The 19,284-nt window shown below is 34.9% G+C and overlaps 2 protein-coding genes across 3 annotated transcripts; one reads left to right on the top strand and one right to left on the bottom strand.

The window, feature by feature from the left end:
- The first annotated feature begins 628 nt into the window (after positions 1-628).
- LOC107777961 (multiple organellar RNA editing factor 2, chloroplastic) lies at positions 629-4,905 on the top strand. Its single transcript, XM_016598134.2, has 4 exons — positions 629-1,183; positions 2,494-2,591; positions 2,679-2,744; positions 4,525-4,905. Exons 1-4 carry the CDS (start codon positions 762-764, stop codon positions 4,653-4,655), a joined length of 717 nt encoding a protein of 238 aa, XP_016453620.1. The 5' UTR covers positions 629-761; the 3' UTR covers positions 4,656-4,905.
- Positions 4,906-6,195: 1,290 nt separating this feature from the next.
- Positions 6,196-12,614, bottom strand: LOC107777962 (uncharacterized). Of its 2 annotated transcripts, XM_016598136.2 has the most exons (4): positions 12,338-12,524; positions 12,131-12,179; positions 9,850-11,721; positions 6,196-7,028 (listed from the first exon to the last, which is right to left on the bottom strand). In XM_016598136.2, exons 3-4 carry the CDS (start codon positions 11,428-11,430, stop codon positions 6,648-6,650), a joined length of 1,962 nt encoding a protein of 653 aa, XP_016453622.1. In that variant the 5' UTR covers positions 11,431-11,721; positions 12,131-12,179; positions 12,338-12,524; the 3' UTR covers positions 6,196-6,647. The 2 variants fall into 2 exon arrangements, with proteins under 2 accessions (XP_016453622.1, XP_016453621.1); XM_016598135.2 differs by lacking the exon at positions 12,131-12,179 and having other exon boundaries at positions 12,338-12,614.
- Between the last annotated feature and the right edge of the window lie 6,670 nt (positions 12,615-19,284).

Raw genomic sequence — 19,284 nt, 5'->3', positions numbered from 1 at the left:
GGTAGTTGTTGAAAAACATCACTCCTAACATATATGAGGGATCAATACGGAGGGTTTAAAGGTGTGATTAGGGATAACGAAACCTTGGTGCGATCCGAGTGAGCAGTACTTAATGCTAGCTAGCGTAATTCGGGAGAATATATCTAGTAAATTATGGTAGTTACTCGGGAGAGAATTACGACACTCAGAGCGCTCATGATCGGTAGAGAATACTTAGGCGAAATTATAGAAGACGTAGCGGGAAGGATTCCGGCAATTGGGAAAATCATAACTCTAGACCTCCTTAATCTTTTCTCCAACCCGTAGTATTTTTAGTTGTTAATCTACTACTTTAATTAGTTAGTTAATTAGATATAAGAATCTTAATATTTATAACTTAGGAATTGTTTGAGCTTATATCCTTAGTGACATTGAACAACAGTAGCTAAGCCTTAGTTCTGTGTGGGATTCGACTCCGAACTTATAAACCGGATTATATTTGCAACGACCGCTTAGTTCTTTTTATAAAGTATAGTTGGGCGAGATCGATTATTAAATTTTAAACTTTCGGGAGTTTAATTTTGACAGTTCAAAACTTCAGACCTTAAAGCATAAAGTTAGTGAAAGTTCAAGACCTGTGCTGTCTAATTGAGATTGAGCTACCCAAAAAGAAGAAGAAAAGGGGAACAATAAAGCCGACTATCCCTTAATAAATCCCATAAACCCTCGTCTTCACGGCTCTCAACTCCAACAATCCCTAACTCTCAAAAAATTCATCAAAAATGGCGTCCTCTAAAATCACCAAATCCATTACTCGAACTCTCTACACATCTCGCCACTACTCTCGCTTTCTCTCCTCCGCCTCCTCTTCCTCTTCGCCGTCAATTACACATCCTCCACCTCTTCCAGCCGTCGGATATTCACCTCAACCGTCATTTTTCCTCTCCCATTCCCTTCTACCCAAAAACCCTAATTTCCTCAAACCGTTCAGTCTCAGTTCTGTTAGGTTCAGAGTGAACCGGGCCGGTAACTCTCCTTATACTCCGGGAAGCGGCGACCGGGTTCCGACCGAGATGGCCCCGCTGTTTCCGGGCTGTGATTACGAGCACTGGCTCATTGTTATGGATAAACCTGGTGGAGAAGGCGCTAATAAACAGCAAATGATTGATTGTTACATTCAAACCCTCTCTAAAGTCCTCGGAAGGTAATAAAAACATCTAATTTTCGGAGTTAATTGTTAAATTATAAAAAAAGTTATGTGTAGAAACTATGTAAAATATGCAATAAATGTAGCAAATGATGCATTGTTACATTGAAACCCTAGCTAAAGTCCTCGGGAGGTAATAAAAACTTTCCCTTTTTTGATAAGGACCCTAGCTGAAGTCCTTACAAAGCAAAAATAGCATATTCCTATCGTCCTTAAAAAATTACAGCTATTGTTTTTCAGCCCGAGTTAGTAGTTGTTCTAAAAAAAAAAAGTAAAGCTTACATATGTGGAAACTATGTAAATATGAACTATTAATGTTAGAAATATCTTAAAATTTTGAAAAGGAATTGCAGGGAAATTAGAAAATACTCCCTGTGTAGTTAATGTCATAATTTTGGATTGTGAGGATTAACTAATCTAGTTTTCAGTTTTTTCAAATAAAACCTAACATATTCAGCCTATATAAAAGTAGATATACCTTAATATTTTTTACTTGAATATGTTTTAAAAAAGTTGTTTTGAATCTTAAAATTTTAAAAAGGGATTGCAAGGGTAATAAGAAAATACTCCCTCTGTAATAAGTGGCGGATCTTTGATTATGAGGATTAACTGATGTAATATCAGTTTTTTTTCAAATAAAACCTACATATTCAGCCTATATAAAAGTAGATATACCTTAATTTTTTTTTACTTGAAAATGTTTAAGATATATATTTTATAAAAAAGTTGTTTGACTTGCCCCCAAGTATGTGGCCTAGTAGCCATTGATTAGGAGGAGATTCACAAGGTCTCAGGTTCAATTCCAGGTGAGGCAAAAAAATATTAGTAGGTGATTTCTTCTTACCTGCCTAAGCCTTGGTGGGCAGAGTTACCCAACACCTGGGTTGGTGGGAGGTTGCAGGTGCCCAGCGAAAATGTCGAGGTGCACTCAAGTTAGCCGGACACTACCATCATCCAAAAGAAAATTGTTTTGACTTTCCAATAGTAGCGTTTTTAGTTTTCTGTGGATGGAAGGAGTATAAATGTGTCTAGATAACTCATTTGTGCTTTTCTGTTCATGTAGCTATTCAAGTGTATTAAGTATTGGAATGAAAAAGGCCCACAGGAAGCTGAATTGTTATTGAGGATTCATATAACCTAGGACTAGTTAGCTATTCAAGTGTATTAAGTATTGGAATGAAAAAGGCCCACGGGAAGCTGAATTGTTATTGAGGATTCATATAACCTACCCTGACTAGTTAGGATTGATGTGTAGTAATAGTAGTTTTATTATACCTATTCATGTAGTCTCTAATTTGAATGTGTAGCGAAGAGGAAGCAAAAAAGAAGATTTACAATGTCTCATGTGAGAGGTATTTTGGCTTTGGATGTGAAGTTGATGAGGAGACTGCAAATAAAATGGAAGGTCTGTTGAAAATGATTTTCATTCATTTGAATAGTTTTTTGTATCAGTTTATATTAAAGAATTGACTTCAAATGTTTTCTGCAATAGGTTTGCCTGGTGTGCTCTTTGTGCTGCCTGATTCCTATGTTGATCCTGAATACAAGGATTATGGAGGTAAACGTTCTTTTAGCTATTTGCTGATTAAAAACAAAATATTCTTTGAGCAATTGTTTGCACTTTGTTTGGCAGCAGATTCTGAGTTGTAGATCATATTCCTTAAGGTAGTAGGAGTTTGACCCAATAGCTAGAATCAAGAAATGCATAAAAGAAGTCTGCTCTTACTAGATGTTTCTTAAAATTCTTGTCTTTGTCCTTTACGTGTAATTGTGTCCAAAATATAATTCAAACAGTAATTTGAATTGTAAAATCTATGGGTTGTCTCACCAGTATGAGCATTCAGAGGCAACAAACTGAGATTAATGTTGGCTTATTTGAAGAAAATAGATGAAGAATGTGGTTGGAAGATGGGCATCCATGGTTTCTTTTATATAATGAAGACAGCTAAGCAAGGGAAAAGGGCATTGACAACATTCTAAAAAGATCAGAAGAATATACATTTTATGGGTTAGGATGTATGTATTGTTTGGAGATATAGTCAATAATTGGTAGCGGGAGAAATTTCAAGGACGTCTTACTAAGTCAAAACATAAAGAAATGTCATATTGTGAATTTAAATGCTAACATGATATAATTTTTTTTCGTATAAAGTTGTCAATCAAAGTTTTGTGATTACCCTATGAGGACGAATATGTGAAGTGAATTAGGAGAGTACCAAGGGTGTGCTCTAGTGGTCAATGAAGTGAGCCCAAACTTTGGAGACCATGATTCATATCTTAGTAAAGGCTAAAACGTTAGGTGATTTCTTTCAATTTGCTTGAGCCTTGGTGGATGAAGTTACTCGTTATCTATGTTGGTTGGAGGTAGTAGATACCCCGTGGCATAGTTGAGGTGCACACAAGTTGGTTCGGACATCACTGTTGGCAAAGGGAAATTGGGGGGTGGGAGGTGGGGTGTCAAGTGAATTAGGGGAGGATATGTCATCAATAGTAAGGATTGTACACTGAGCATGAGGTTCCTAATCATCACCTGAAAGTGACCCACTATGATATAAAGAATTCCAAGAATGTGTGAATTCAACATATGCTAACTCTCTCTGCTTTAACTCAGTCATCTGCTTTGTAGAACGTGCCTTTAGAAGTATGGATCTATCGGGTGGCTAATGTATCCCCTATTGCATTAGTGTTATTGCAAAGATACCTTGTCTTTTACCCATTTGCATTCCCCCCTAATTAACTTGCTCTCCGCTCACCTAAATCCAGAACAATATCAAATTTTCTCTAAACCGGTACAAACCATGATTTTTCTTTTGGACTTGTCAAAAACGATTTTACTTTTTTCCTAATTCCTACTAATGAACTGATAGTATTTTGTGAAAACCTGGAAACATTCTGATTTTGAAGCATTTAGATTTCAAGTGCTCCATGTAATTGCTGCTTTAAAGGTGTCTTTTTTTTAATACTTTCATCGAGTTCAAGCTCGCTATTTTCTCTATCTTCTTCAAGATTTCCTCTTCTGAGGTGGCTTACTTCTCAACAGAGAAGTACAGAGTTCAGACTTGCTTCCGATAAATAGAAAATCCTTCTCTTCCCCTTTCCCCTCCCACCAGTAAACCCACTGAAACTGCTTTTGGTACATAGGAGGAAAATGTATCTGTTAGATGACATTGATTGTGTCTTGTTATAGTATTATTTTTCCTATGCCTTCTATGCCAAGCTCTGAGATTCATGCGTCGAATGTATTTAGTTTTAACTCTATTGGCTCTTTCACTCCAATATATTTGATGAAGGATGTGTATGATTTTGCCCTAGCACTGATCTTATCTCATTCCTTGCAGCTGAACTTTTTGTCAATGGAGAGATAGTTCAGAGATCACCTGAACGACAGAGGAGAGTAGAGCCTGTCCCTCAGCGTAATGACAGAATAAGACCCAATAGGTATAACAGGCGCAGAGATAACATGCGATGAATTATATTCAATGTAAGGAAGGTTCAGGCGAGTTGGAGTTGTAAGCACGGTTGTGTGGTGTTAGAGAAAACTTGAATACCTATGTTTCCGCATTTGGACATGTCTTCAATCAAGCTATGTTTCTGTATTTGCTCTATTTCACATTTCAAACCAGTAGTCCTCCATCTTCTCAGTTACTAAAACTTGACTTTGTCTGATGTATATACTATGAGTTAATTTTAAGAATCTAGTATGATTGGGTCTTTGCTAATGCCATTTGTTGAGGAAAACATTTGCATGGAAAGCTTTGCATTTTGTAGCTTGAACATAACCTGGTATAACCACAAATCCCTATGATCATTTGTCAGTGCATGGTTCATATTCATAGTGGAGTTTCTGCAAACAGCAACTTGTAGACGGTGTAAAAGAATTTTTGCACAGTCCTACAAAATAAAGCAGGCTATTTGTTGCATCAGCTCAAAATACATTGATGGGGTAAAAATTGTTGCACCGTCAGTGTACTGAATAGGTTTTTGGTCGTCTTGGATGGCATGTCCATGATTTAGACTTCATGGGTTCTAGGTTGAAAATGTACGTTCTGAAATACACGTCTAACAATATCTATACGCGTTTTTTCCGCATAAGTTGGAAGGGTTGAGTTTTATCGAACCAGTGGCTTCTATATTGGATCTGCGACTATAACTGAAGTCTGAAGGTTGAGTTTATTCAAACGGTTTTGGGTTCCAATAAAAAGGGATCCATTGTCCTAGCTGCCAACCAACTCGTCACCGTTGCAAATTATAGTTGTGTCAAACCTCAATTATATGTAGCAAAGATATGCAAGGCAAGAAAAGTTATATGCTTGGGCAAATGTGTAGGTATAATGACTAGTAGTTCTTCCTGGAGTTGAAATCTTAGATCTTGTAATGATATCGTTCATATCTTTTCTTTCTTAAGAATGACTAGTATTGAAAACGCTTTCTTGATTCCCTCAACTATTTCTTTAGTTTTCTTCTAATTTTAAAGGTAATGGTAACTTAAGTGTTTTAGACTAATAAAATACAATTAACATAACCTTTTGGTTCCTATGCTTCCATCAAATCAGTATCCTCTTGGTCGTTGCTTTATTCAATATCCTAGATGCCAACAATAGGGGGCTTTAGGAAGAATACAGACTTTGGTTATCAGGGGTCGAACTCTTTTATCTTCGTCAAGATGCTTTCTCAGCAATAATGTTTGTAACAAGTCCAGTATTTGACCACTCTATGCAAAGTGCAAACTATTATGGAATAACATTTGAAGTTGGGAAGTCCTCTATTTGACCCTGCTTGTCTAATAAAGTTCTTACTAGAGTATGATTGTTTCCATATGAGAAGTATTATAAGCACATTTGACTGATTCCCACTGGTGCAGTTTCTATTTTCCTTCAAAGTCCACTGTAATACAAATTTACAAAAAAAAATAAAAAAATTGAACATCTCAAATTATAGAACGACGATTACGTTATAAGTAGTACTTCAAGATTATTACGAAAAAAATAACAGACAAGTGCACTAGGCTGTTGGAAAATGCAAAGCTCTTTACAAATTTAATCTGTTTAACAAGACGGCGAAGCACAAACTGCTTTCCTCTTTCAAAGTCTACAAAGAAAGAAAAATCTTAAAAAAGGATAGGACTTGTATGCCACTCATTGTTCTACAAAGTCCGAGAGATCACGTAAGCTCTCCCCAAGATCTCCAACTCGAATCTGCCTATTGTACTTAGCTCAGCAAACATGCTGGAGATGCTATGAAGGGGAAAAAAGATGCTTTGTAAATCTTCACATTAAATAAAGATACAACAACAGCAGAAGATAAATATCGCTTGATGGAGATAAACAACTTCTAATATAATAGAGGCAAACCCATAAACATGCCCCCCATGTAAGCCTCAACTTGCTTGGCACGAGCAGGGAAACAGAGGGCTTTACCTCTTCTTCCTATGGTAGGTAGGAGAGGAGAAATACGCTCACTGTTATTCTTCAACATCTTCACTAGTCTGCTGCCCAGTCTCTGGATTTCTAGTGGCACCGTGCTTTTTATGCTTCCTCTTTGCTTTCTTGGCTTTCATCCGGCGTTTTTTCTCATTTGCATCAACCCAAGCATAATCAGAAGGTATACGGAAAGGATCAATCTCGTCCTGGAAACTGTGGTTTTTACTGTCGCTAGATAGCTCATCACGATTCCCCCTCATCCACGAAATCCAAGATGTAGAGCCATCCGATTCCTTGGACTTAGCATCTTGGAAATTGGTAGGGCTTGAAAGAGGGGTTGAGAATTCGTCCACTGGTTCAAGCTCTTCGAACTTTGTAAATGTAACAAGAACTCGAATGGTTGGAACAATAGGGATAGCTACCTGAAGTGCAGCAGACTCTTATAAGTAATGTGAAATATTCATAATACAGTCAGTCAAATGAGAATGCAGTTCAAGTATATCCATCAAAATCTCAAGTAAGACTTTCAATTGTAATGAAGGAACAATTTCCCATTACCAACTATATAATATAGACAATAACTAAGAAAGCTGGGATTTTCCAGTAGATCTAGCAAATCTTGCCACAAACCAAATATAACTTCTTACAACGACACCACCACCTTGAAATTTTTATCTCAAATTGCATAGAGTCATTTTTTAATTCTGTTTTCGCTTATAAGAATTTAGTCCATATAACAATTTTAAGCTAACTTGCCATATAGACAATTCACAAGCCAAGCCATTAACCATTTGTTATCCCTTATAATAGAACATCTTATGATAATAATAATAATCAACAAATAAGTATATTGACCATCCACTAGATACAACTATAACCATAAGAGAGAAATCTTTACTTCAAATGCTCTGTAACAACTCAACATATCCTATTGGATCAGAGTTTATCCATTTGTAAGCATCTTTTCAGGACAAGAGTGACAAATTATCAAAAGATTTCCACATGAACAGGCAAAATGCCTTCTTTGTTAAAGGTGATAACTAAACTAGTTTTGTCAAGGCAGGGGCAGGAAACAATCACATCAAAAGTCAAAAAAAGAGCTGGTTTTCGATGTACACACACGAAAACTCTGAATATGACATATGCTCGATGAAACTCTTTGCCGTTCTATACTAAATTTGAAACACAAACTTTTCTTTTTATACATGCTGAAGGTGGAGGGAGGGTGCAATCTCATAGTCGTTTGAAAAATCGAAGTTTCCATTATTACATAAAAACAACCATCCACATACTACTGTACTAGCACTTATTTAGATACCCAAGTAATATTTTCATATTCTTGGATTTGCGAACATGTATATTATCAAGTACCCAGGTAACCTTCTCCTATGCACGTGGATTTGGGTGCTCAATTATTGTATACACATGGGTTCAATTTTAACAAGTTCTTGGGGCATTATGAAGGATCCACAGAAAAAGTTCAGGAACCAATTTTCTTTTTCAGGAACCAATTTCGCACCCACTTGGATAGTGGTACATTAAAACAAATGAACAGAAACGTTGCCCTTCTACTATATTCTCTAGCTATTTACAGGTTATATATATTTTTTATTCATACTTGTTACCTTTCACCAACTACACCATTTTGTTTTGGGATAAGGATCATTGATCAACTACACTAACATTAAATACAGGTCTACTGCCTGGATGAATCCATTTATTTTCAGATCTTCCCTTTAACTTTACTGCTCTCTTGTTAAACGACTACATTTCAGAAAGAGTACTAGCTTGTGAAGTGATAGGAAACGCAAAGCTAAAATTGATGTATCAGAAGATATGCCCCAGCTATTGAAATGGCAATATTTTTTCTCAGGGAGAATCATTTATCATTACAAACTAGAGAAAGAAAGCACAGTCCAAGACGTGAAAAGGTCGAACCAAGAAAGAAAGAGAGATTCTAAGGTTTTTCCTATAAAACAGGACATGTTAAATTAACACAAACAAGAACAATCAACTCAATGCTCCTTCTTAGAAAGTATTTACTTAATTGATTGTAGTCTCCTTAGTAGTCTTGGGCACTTGTCAACTTATAAACTAGCTTTTGGAGTTGTGTTAGGCCCAAGGTCCATTTTCTTAACATGGTATCAGAGCCAAATCAACTATGATTCTTGGATTACCAATGTTAAGACTTTTCAAGAAAAATGTTATATTGTCCATGCTCCATAAGTTCACTCTTGGGTGTACGAGTTGTTAAGTGTCCAACACTGATTGCAGAACCGGTTTGTTCTCTCCTTATATGTTTTTGGCAATCCCTATCTCATGAGCTAGCTTTTGGGTTGAGTTAGACCCAAGGTCTATCTCTTTAATGGTTAGCATTGGAAATATTGGCATTGGTCTAGGATTCAACCATGACTACTATGATAAATGGCCATAGAGATTAACTTGAAAAAGATTAAGTCTAACTTATGGAAGGAGACAGACTACAAAAAAAAAAAGAAAAAAAAAGAAACAAGATAAGCAAAACACTAGACGAACACTGAAGGCTAAGAGATGATCTCTTAAACTTAGTCTAAGATCAAGAGTAAACCTTTAGGTGTGTCTATCAAGATAAACCCAAGTGTTCATCTCAAAGGATTTTATTTTAGCAAGGGACTCTACCTCATCAAATGGATGAAAATTGTGGTCACTCATTGGAAATTTCCTCTTTTGGAATCTATGGTTGGGAAAAAGTAGGCGAGTCTTCTAAGGCGAGAAGACGCATCTCTCCACATCTGTATCTAGCTTCTTTCAAGTCTTATTTTTGGTGCTTGGAAATGAAAACTGACATATTCAATGAGATCTGTATAATCTTTTTAAAAGATCTCATGATGTAAAGCTGTAATTCTTATCTTTTCCTTTCTGCAGGCTTCCTGAACCTGTGATTCTTATTAATGAAACCATGTCCAGGTTAGCAGTCTCAAAAAGAAAAGGACACAGTACATGCATCTTATAACTGATTGTCCATTCTTTTCAAGTAAATGCATCGGCATTTTTTGTTTCATGGTGACGCACATCACTGTATAACTTGGACATCATGCACCCCAGGCAAAAGTGCTTTTATGAGGTTATTGAGATATAGAAGAACCCCTCTTCCGGCACAGAAAAGTAGACAAGGGATAGGTCAGAAAAAAAAAAGCAATTCAACAAGGAATAACAAAATAGAGATAGGTAGAGAGAGAGAGAGAGAGAGAGGGTATCAAGTACCTTGACAGGAAATGTGCCAGGAGGTAGCTTAGTAGTTAGAAGCTCCCTTAGTCTTCTGATAGCTTTAACCTTGTTGGCTAGAATGTCAAGCAATGGCAAGAGTTCCTCTGTTTTGAGGGGGAAGTCCGGCGTCAACCACAAAACAGGCCTTAATCCTTTTTTATACTCGCTTTCGGTCTTTGACTCGCCCACGGTTCCTTTCTTCTTTTTCTTCTTGCTGCTCTTATCTTTGCTCCTTTTGACATCCCCTGTATCCTCCCGAGGAATTTCGGATGATGATCCGTGGCTATCATTTGGTCTCTGCTTGCTATCCTCTGGAGCCAACTTTGAAAACTTCTTTACAAGCTTTGAATCCCCTGAATCATCACTAGTATCTTTGGAGCCTTTCTTGCTCCAACCAAACCAACTCTTCTTCTCCTTCATAACACCATTGGATTCACAGCTCTGAAATGAACCTCCATCAGAGTTTCCATGGAAATCCTCATCCTCACCAGGTCCATCTGCATTGCCCATCCGAAGAGCAGAATCTAACTGCAGTCGTTCTTCAGCTGTTAATACATCATCATAATCATCACGCTCGCCCCCATTCACTATTTTGTCATCATCATTCACAGTAAAGAGCTCCTCATCGGTTATAGCACCAGGAACACGCCTTGATTTTACACTAACCATAACATGAAGCATATCATAAACCTTTGCCTTCCATGCACCAACCATCTCAGACCTCTCCTGTCTCCTCCAGTTTATGTGGGGAACAAGCTCCGCCTGAGTAACATCTATTCCTGGCCTATACATATTTGTTTGAGACATCAAAGCCACTTCACGGGCAACTTCAGCTTCTGATGGTTGAACACCAGCTCCCTCTAATGCATTTGTAATTTCTTTCTCCTTATGAGCAAGCACAATCAAAGAACCAGGAGTCAAAGATACGTTCCCATCTTCGGATGAATACCCTTCTCCAAGAAAGAGGAAAGTTTGATCTGAACGTTGAATGCGGAACCCATCGAATCCTGCAAGAGTCATATCCGCACGAAGATTAGAACCCCGTTTCCAAATCCGGTAAGTGTCTGACGGGGCAATCCGTCCAATGAATGGTATTACCGAGCTCTCAAAGTGAAAGGTTATCTCCATGTAGAAATCACGAATTCGAGCAGCTGAGGCAACAATCCTAGGAAGTCTGCGGCACCACTTGGCCCAGGCAAGAGGCTGATAATGCCTAGCAATAATCATAGCAATATTTTCCTCCTTTGTACACACGGCTTCCTGGAGAGCACTCCAACCGTTCTCATTTTGAAGACTCCAATCGGCTCCTGCAGCCATTAAAATCTCAGCCGAGATAGGATCCCTTATCCGAACAGCAAGGTGCAATGGGGTTTCACGGCCAGGAACATCCCGCCTATCAATTACTGCAGAAACAGCATCTGCATCAATCTCAGCAGTCAGAGACTCCGTCTCAGTGTTCACTTCACCAGCCTTGGCCAATTGAGGAAGGCCAGCAACTATCCTTTTCAAAGTGGCATAGTCTCGCTTAGCCACAGCCAAATGAGCTGGACTATGAACGTACTTGGACAAATCTTCCATTGAATTCTCTTCGACTCTCTCTTCTTCCTTTCCAAAGTTCTTGGAATAACCTAGATTTCACCCATCTTTCTCTTCAAATCATATTTGACTATTTTGATGCTCATCGTCAACTAAATCAACTAGAATTGAAATGTTTGGAATTCTGCCAAGATTAAAGAATTGATTTTTCTTGACTGATATCACCTTCAGCTCTCATATACTTTACCAATTACAGCATTGCAAGTTTCAAGCTCAATTTGCTGAAACACAAACACCAATATGCCCTGAACTCCAATATAATTAAGCTGAAATCTGAATCCAACAAAAAAAGACCAAAATAAATACTTGTCTGCCCAAAAAAAGGACATTATTACTATTTGAAGTCCTAACTAGTATTCTATTTGAGACTTTGACCATGATTTTTTCTCAAATCAAGAAATTTTTCCTAATTATAGTACTTTTTATGCAACTTCTAAATATGTAGATTTGATTCTCAAAACTGAAGTTAGATATCTTCAGTTTCCTTCTTCAAGCTTCTTCACTCTTCTTAGGAAATTATTTTAAAAAATTAAATTGAAAAGGGGCATTACACACTCATCGATCTAGCTTTATTACATCTTTCTTTGTAACAGAATTCAGCATAAAAATACCCAAATCTAACATAATTAACCTATAAATACAAAATATGCATAAAACCCACAAATAAAAATTAAAAATTTACCTGAAAAAAACGATAACAGCGATATTTTTGGGTAACAACAGGGGGGTTTCTAGAGAGAGAAAGTAATCAAATTCAGCATAATGATACCCAAATCGATAAATTAAGCCTAATAAATACAAAATATGCATAAAACCCACAAATTAAACCTAAAACTTTACCTGAAAAAAACAAATATGAATAAAACCCACAAAGAAATTGAAACTTTACCTGGAAAAATCGATAAAAGCAAGATCTTTTTGGGTGAGGGGTTTCTAGAGAGAGAAAGTGAGTAATCAAAATTCAGGTTAAGATATTAAAAGGGTTTCTCTCTCTAGAATTGATATAGATTTATCTTTCGTTCTTTCTTTCACTTTTGGGTTTGTGTTGCTGTTATCATCTCTGCTTCCCCCCACTGGCTGTTTACTGTTGTTTGCTGTTTCTGTATTTAGATTCAAACATTTTGCCCCTGGATTTTGTTTTAAATTACGAAAATGCCTTTGCCAGTGTTACTGTAAAGCGCGTGCGTTATCTTTAATGCTTTTTCTCTTTGTGCAGCAGCCTTGCACTGGGACCCAGCATGGCCAATGAAACATCACCTCTGAGGAGTGTTTTTTTTTTTTTTTTCTAATTTTAAAAAAAAAAAAGTTTTTTTGGTTCTATGTCGGATATTCGGTACTCGCTTTGGAGTCTGATACTTACTATTAAAGGTGATTTTAGGAGTTCGACTAATTTGTATTCACATCGAAAAGTCTTAGTTTTGGATGGTAAAATGCTCGCTACTAATACTAAAGACGTTTTATACCTACTACTTGAACTCGAGTCCAACGCTCACCATTAAAAGCTATTCCAGGAGTGTGACTAATATGGATTCGCATTGAAAAGTCGCACTTTTAAGGATAAAACGCTCACTATTAATACTAAAGACGATTTCATACCTACGACTCAAACTCGAGACCTATGGTTACGGATGGAAGAGTTCTTAACACTCCACCACAATACTATATTAGAGAGTTTACATATTCTTTTACAGTTTACACTATAATTTTAATATATGATAGCAGGTTAGCTAACAATTAATTAATATTTATTAAGTAATTTACATGTAATTACTTAATAAGTAATTTGATTGCGTAATAATTACTTATATTGTCATTGTATTCTTTGAATACTGTTCATCTTACATTGACAGTAAAAAAAAAATCTTTTTTTTTTTGCACTGATCATGTTAAAAGGAAATTATTCATAATATATTAAAGTAGTAATATGAAAATAAAGATAAATAATCTCTTCAAACTAATTAATTTGCTTCTATGGTATAAAAATACATTCACACTAACATAAGATAATCCTAAAAAGAGTAATAGGAATATGGTAATCAATATTTTTTGAATGAGCAATATTAACTAATATACGTTAACTTTTTATTGTTAAAAGTACATTTAAGATTTTATAATCAAGAAAATTCATTTCTCTCCCTAGGTAGTAAAAATGTCATTCTTTCTTTGACAGAATATGTATTTTCTTTTTTACTTTTTGTGTGTGAGTAATGTCGAGATTTTCACTCTTCTCACTTTTATTCTTTTACCTTTTTTTAATGTAACATATTTTTCTACTTTAGTCTAAGTTCTAACAATCCTTTTACAGATGATGCTTATTTTTAACTTTTTCTTTTGCTTATCTATATTTAGAAGACATGTCTTGTGAAAGAAAGAAATGACAAAATGGTTTAAAATATAGCTGCATGAGTTAAACCTATGACCGTAGAAAGTGACACAATAATTTTGTTTGGCATTATTACATTATTTTATAATCAATTTCAATTGTCTGTGGTTAACTTGTGTAGACTTTCAAGTTTCCCAACAAAAATGAAAAGAAAATGATAAAATGCACCTAATTAAAGTTTGTTATTTTTCAGACTTTTTAAAAATATTTCGGGTATATAAGATTTCTTAAAAAACAGTACATTTTGAAGGGTGAAATTCAAAAATAGTCAAATTTATAAGTGGTAAATGAAAAATAGCTATAGTTTTAAAAGTAATCAAAATTTTACCACTTTTCATGTAAAGATAAATTTGACCAAAAATACTGTTCAAAATCCGAAATATTCCAGCATAATATACTGGAGTTCGAATTTTTACATGTGAACTTCCAGTATAATATACTGGAGTTCCAACATAATATACTGGTCCAACATAATATATTGGAAGTTCATACACAGATGTTCCAATCTCCATATATTATGCTGGATCTTTTCGTGTGCTGGAGTTCCAGCATAATATGTTTGAAGTTCATACACAGGTGCAACAATCTCCAGTATATTATGCTAGAATTTTCCATGTTGCAATAAAATAATGGCTATTTTTAATGGTTTTGCAAACACTGGCTATTATCCAATTGTCAGTCCAAAAACTGGCTAGCCCGTACTATTTTCACCATTTTGAAGGATCTGGCAGTGGTGCAATAATTTTTTTGAAGAATTCGAGCGACATAAACAAAAACTAATCAAATTGGACTTTTTTCTTCCTACTGACCATTTCAAGATTTGGTTCTCAAAAAAAAAAAAAAAAAAAAAAAAAAAAAAATCGATGCCACTTTTGTATTATTGTGACTAACATGTGCAGATATTTCTAATTCACATTCTTTTATTATTATTTTTTGGGGGGAAATTATACGTGAATATTCTATGAGGTACTTCTTATTGACTCATAGAATTCTATATATACTTGTTTTATCTAGACTTTTTGCTTTAAGAAATTATTAGTAGTTTGTTCATTTCTTCTGAGATACTATTAAAAATTAAATTTTAACCACAAGTTTATGGTCAAAATCTGAAATTTCTTCCAACATCTAGAATACAAAAAACATTTTTTAGTCTAACACAAGTACTGACTCTACTGATTATAAGTCATTGGATCCTTTTTTAAGGAATTGTTTAAGAGTAATTACTTTCCAATAATGTCAATGTTTTGGCCATTATATTCTTTGGAAAAAGAAAAACTAAATAAATAGACACGATTAGGTATTAATTATTAAATCAGTAACCTTATGAAACCTTGAGGAGCCAACTAAGCTCTCACCCTCTCACGTGAATCTAGTCACTATAGTTTGTGTATTTGGTGTAATTTGTTCGGAGATCTCAACTCAAACTTTTTTTTTTAAATTCTTCTTCTTTTTCAAATTACATTATTGTTAGTGTAAATGTTAGGGGTGTTAATGGTTCGGTTCGATCGGTTATTTTATAAAATTTATCCCATAATAATTTTTTGGTTATTCTATTATGTATAACCAAAATTAGACTTTTCGAAACCAATCCAATTATATCAGTTTCTCTTCGGTATCTGTATCAGTACGGTTCGGTTCATTTTTTGTATTTTTTTCAATATCTTATAAAAGTTACTAGTAGAATGCAATAACACACATACTTTTATAGAACTTAGCAAAACTCTCTAGATTTTACTGTTTAAAGGGCAATGAATTAAGAAAACATGAATGATGGCTAAAGTATAGATTCATCAACTATTCTACAGCATCATAAAAGAAACTAAGTAAAGACATAAAAAAAAATATAAATCACTCAAGTGGAGAGATATCAACCAAGTTAGAACTCAAAGGTCTATAGAAGATTAAATATTCAAAAAGATAAATCCAAATTACACGAAAGGAAACATATTTAATACATTGTAGTTTGCTACTCATAAATTGCTAAAATACTTTGTGTCTTGCTAGTGAATATGCTAGTTTCAGTAAGAGTAGCATAATAGGTTTGGGAATTCGGATTTTGTATTTAATTACTTATTGGCTTATAGCCGTTCTCATAATTCAAAGGTTCGAGGAAATATTTAATGCATTATTATTTTTAAACTTAATATATAAATATATTTCTACATGTAAATTTATTCGGTACAGTTCGATATTTTTTCGGTTTATTTTCATAAAATAAAAAACCTACCATAAATAACGGTACAGTTACAGATTTGTATAAAAACCTACGGTTTTATTAAAAGAAACCTAAAAACCGGTTTGGTTCGGACGGTTTAGTCAGTTTTTAAATATCCATTGATACCCCTAATAAATGTTACCAAGGGTGAAACTAAGAACTTCACCACACACACACACACACACACACACACACACACACACACACACACACACATATATATATATATATATATATATATGTGTGTGTGTGTGTGTGTGTGTGGTGTAACTGGTAAAATTGTTGTCATGTGACCAGAAGGTCACAGGTTCGAGCCGTGGAAACAGCTTCTTGCAGAAATACAAAGTCAGACTGTGTATAATAGACCTTGTGGTCCATTCCTTGCCCGAACCCCGTGAATAGCTAAAGCTTAGTGCACTGAACTGTCCTTTTATTCTGTCATTTGCTAAAGACAGTTATGTTCCTAAATGTTGTAATTATTATTGTTGTTATTGTCTAATAGCATGTTTGGCAAGTTTAGTGTTAGCCAAACAAATTTTTTCGTTTTTTGCCAAAAGTTCATTTTTTATAATTAAGGTGCGTGGCCAAGTTTTTAGAAGGAAAAAAATAGTAATTTTGAGTAGAAGCAAGAAGCAGTTTTTGAGAAGCAGAAAAAAATAATTTCTTCTCAAAAGTATTTTTTTCGAAAAGCACCTTTAAAAAAACACTGAGAAATACTTTTTAAAAGCCTGACCAAATACTAATTGTTGCCTAAACGTGTTTTTCAAATTAATTAGCCAAACACAAACTACTTTTCATTAAAAGTATTTTTTTTAAACATACTTCTGAGAAAGCACTTTTTAAAAATAAGCTGATTTAAGAAACTTAGCCAAACAGGCTATAAGGTATATTCGGATGAACCCAATAACTTTTTCTTAGACCTTATATTCACAATAGAAAATATACTCAATAGGTATAAATATTTAATTATAAACCCAACAACTAAAATAAGCTAAAAGCTTGGTTATAAACTTCAAATTTTGGCTCTGCTTTGAACAATAATTTCTTACTATTATCAGATTTCTGCCTCTCTCATCTTACCTTCCATTTCCAAATATCCAAAATCACAGACTTTCTAAGTTTTATGATCCCATAATGCATTTATTATTACTTTTTATTTTTATAATTGTTGGTGTATAACTTTTGTAGGTGTATGGTTTCCCATGTGACATGGTTGGGACAAATTGTTAAACCTGATTCAAGAACCAAACAAGTTGCCTTCTCAAAGGTTAGTTTGTATTTATTGTTTGATACCAAAAAGCTAATATCTGGTACACTTTGTTCTGGATTTTGTGAAACCTTATGGGCTTTGTTGGAGACCCATATGTCATCTCATTCCTGGCCCACTTTTATTTCTCCAAAACCAAAAAATACATTGTATAGCCGCTTTCAAAATAATAGCCAAAATATATATATATATATTTTTGTTTATTTTTTGTGTATATATATACATTTTGTATGTTACATACAAAAATTATATAATTTTTATACACTTTTTCGGCTACCGAATGTAAATAGTTTCTGGAACGGGCTAAAAGTGAAAAACCCCTCCAAAACACGGTTGATTTACGCAAATGTCCCTCTTATAGGCTACTATTTAGATTTTGTCCCTATGTTAAAAGGTTGTGCAAATATAGCCCTTAAAAATTATACTTCTGGACAATGCCAGACTCCAGTCTAACATTTGCTCATATACTGCTCAACTTTGCTAACAAAATATTAGACTATCGTCTAACATTTGCAATAACTTACAAAATTTTAGACTATGGTCTAATCTTTCTCATAAAACTTTTAGTTTGCTCAAAAAGGAATTTTTAGACAGCGATTTAAAAATAAAAAGAGGGCCATTTACTTAGCCGTTGTCCCAAAACGAGACAATCGGCAAAAAATTGTGCAAAAATACCAGTGCCCCCCCCCCCCCCTAACCAAACACTTTTAAAGATCGTTTAATTGGGAAAAAAGTTATTCCAGGATTAATTGTCCCGCTCTCAAATAGGAACAAAAATAACACTACAATCTTGGGATAACTAATCCAGGAATTATTTATACCGCGATTTTATTCTAACTAAACGTAGGATAAACTGATCTCAAATTTAATTCCGAAATTAATTAACACTTATCTTTTGTACCAAACGAGCCTGAAGGCACACAGGGTTAGGTGATGTTATTCGACATAATTTTATCATAGAAAAATATTACTATTCATATAATATTATGTATATATACCTAGAAAAAATCTTGTGTACGTCACGACGCGACAAACCCACACTAACAAATAGAGACATATAAAAGAAGACATGCACAGAAAACCACATGCAATGCTGCTAAGTGAGATTGGTCCCCTCTAGCATGTGGAAATGTTCTAAAATGGACAGAGTTGGAAGCTTTTTATTTTTGCCATCATCATTGTAATGGCTCTTTCCAAGTACAGTCCGTAACAAATACTTTAAATATGGTGTATCTGCCTAGGAAGTTCATTTGTATTAAGGTATTATATTAAAGGTGATTTAAAAAGGCCTAAAATATTTTATTTTTATTTTCTAACGAGAAAGATAAAATAATCCTTCAAGCTGTTATTGTTTGACTCAAAAGATATTGGAACCTTTTTAATAAATCAATTAAAGAGAGTGAAGGAGTAAATCTTAGTTAAACATAATAAATTCCAAGGCCTGTAAACTAATTGGAAAAAATCATGCATAAGATGAGTTGAGGGTGACCAATCTTATTGATACTTTTCATCGTGGTTCCTCTTAATCAATGGAGGAGAGACTTTTACATATTTTCTTGGAGATCGCCCCCCTCCTTCTTCTATCCCCAGCCACCTATATATAGTTATGGAATCTCAGCTATGTACTTGGTTTGATGCTCTTTCATACTACGTCTGCCTTTGTCGTCCCCCTAGACGTCGTCTTTTCTGACTTGACGGGTATTATGAGCACAGATTTAGAATAAAACATGTCGTCTTTCGCTGCCTCGCCGCTTGGACGGGAAGTCGATCAGATCGACCGTAGCGGTCAGATTTCGACTAATACAGTTATGACACATGATAGTATACTTTTGTTGTTAAAAACAACTCTTTACATACTTGATCTTGCCTTGGTGGGTGTGACGAGGGGTAGAGGTAGGCCAAAGAAATCCCGAAAGAAAGTGATTAGGCGAGACACGGTGCAACTGGAACTTATTAACAACATGACTCTTG

The sequence above is a fragment of the Nicotiana tabacum genome, chromosome 11, assembly GCF_000715075.1.
Source record: "Nicotiana tabacum cultivar K326 chromosome 11, ASM71507v2, whole genome shotgun sequence".
Lineage (NCBI taxonomy): Eukaryota > Viridiplantae > Streptophyta > Magnoliopsida > Solanales > Solanaceae > Nicotiana > Nicotiana tabacum.
Note: the sequence above shows the minus strand (reverse complement) of the source record. Positions and strands in the feature narration are given on the sequence as shown.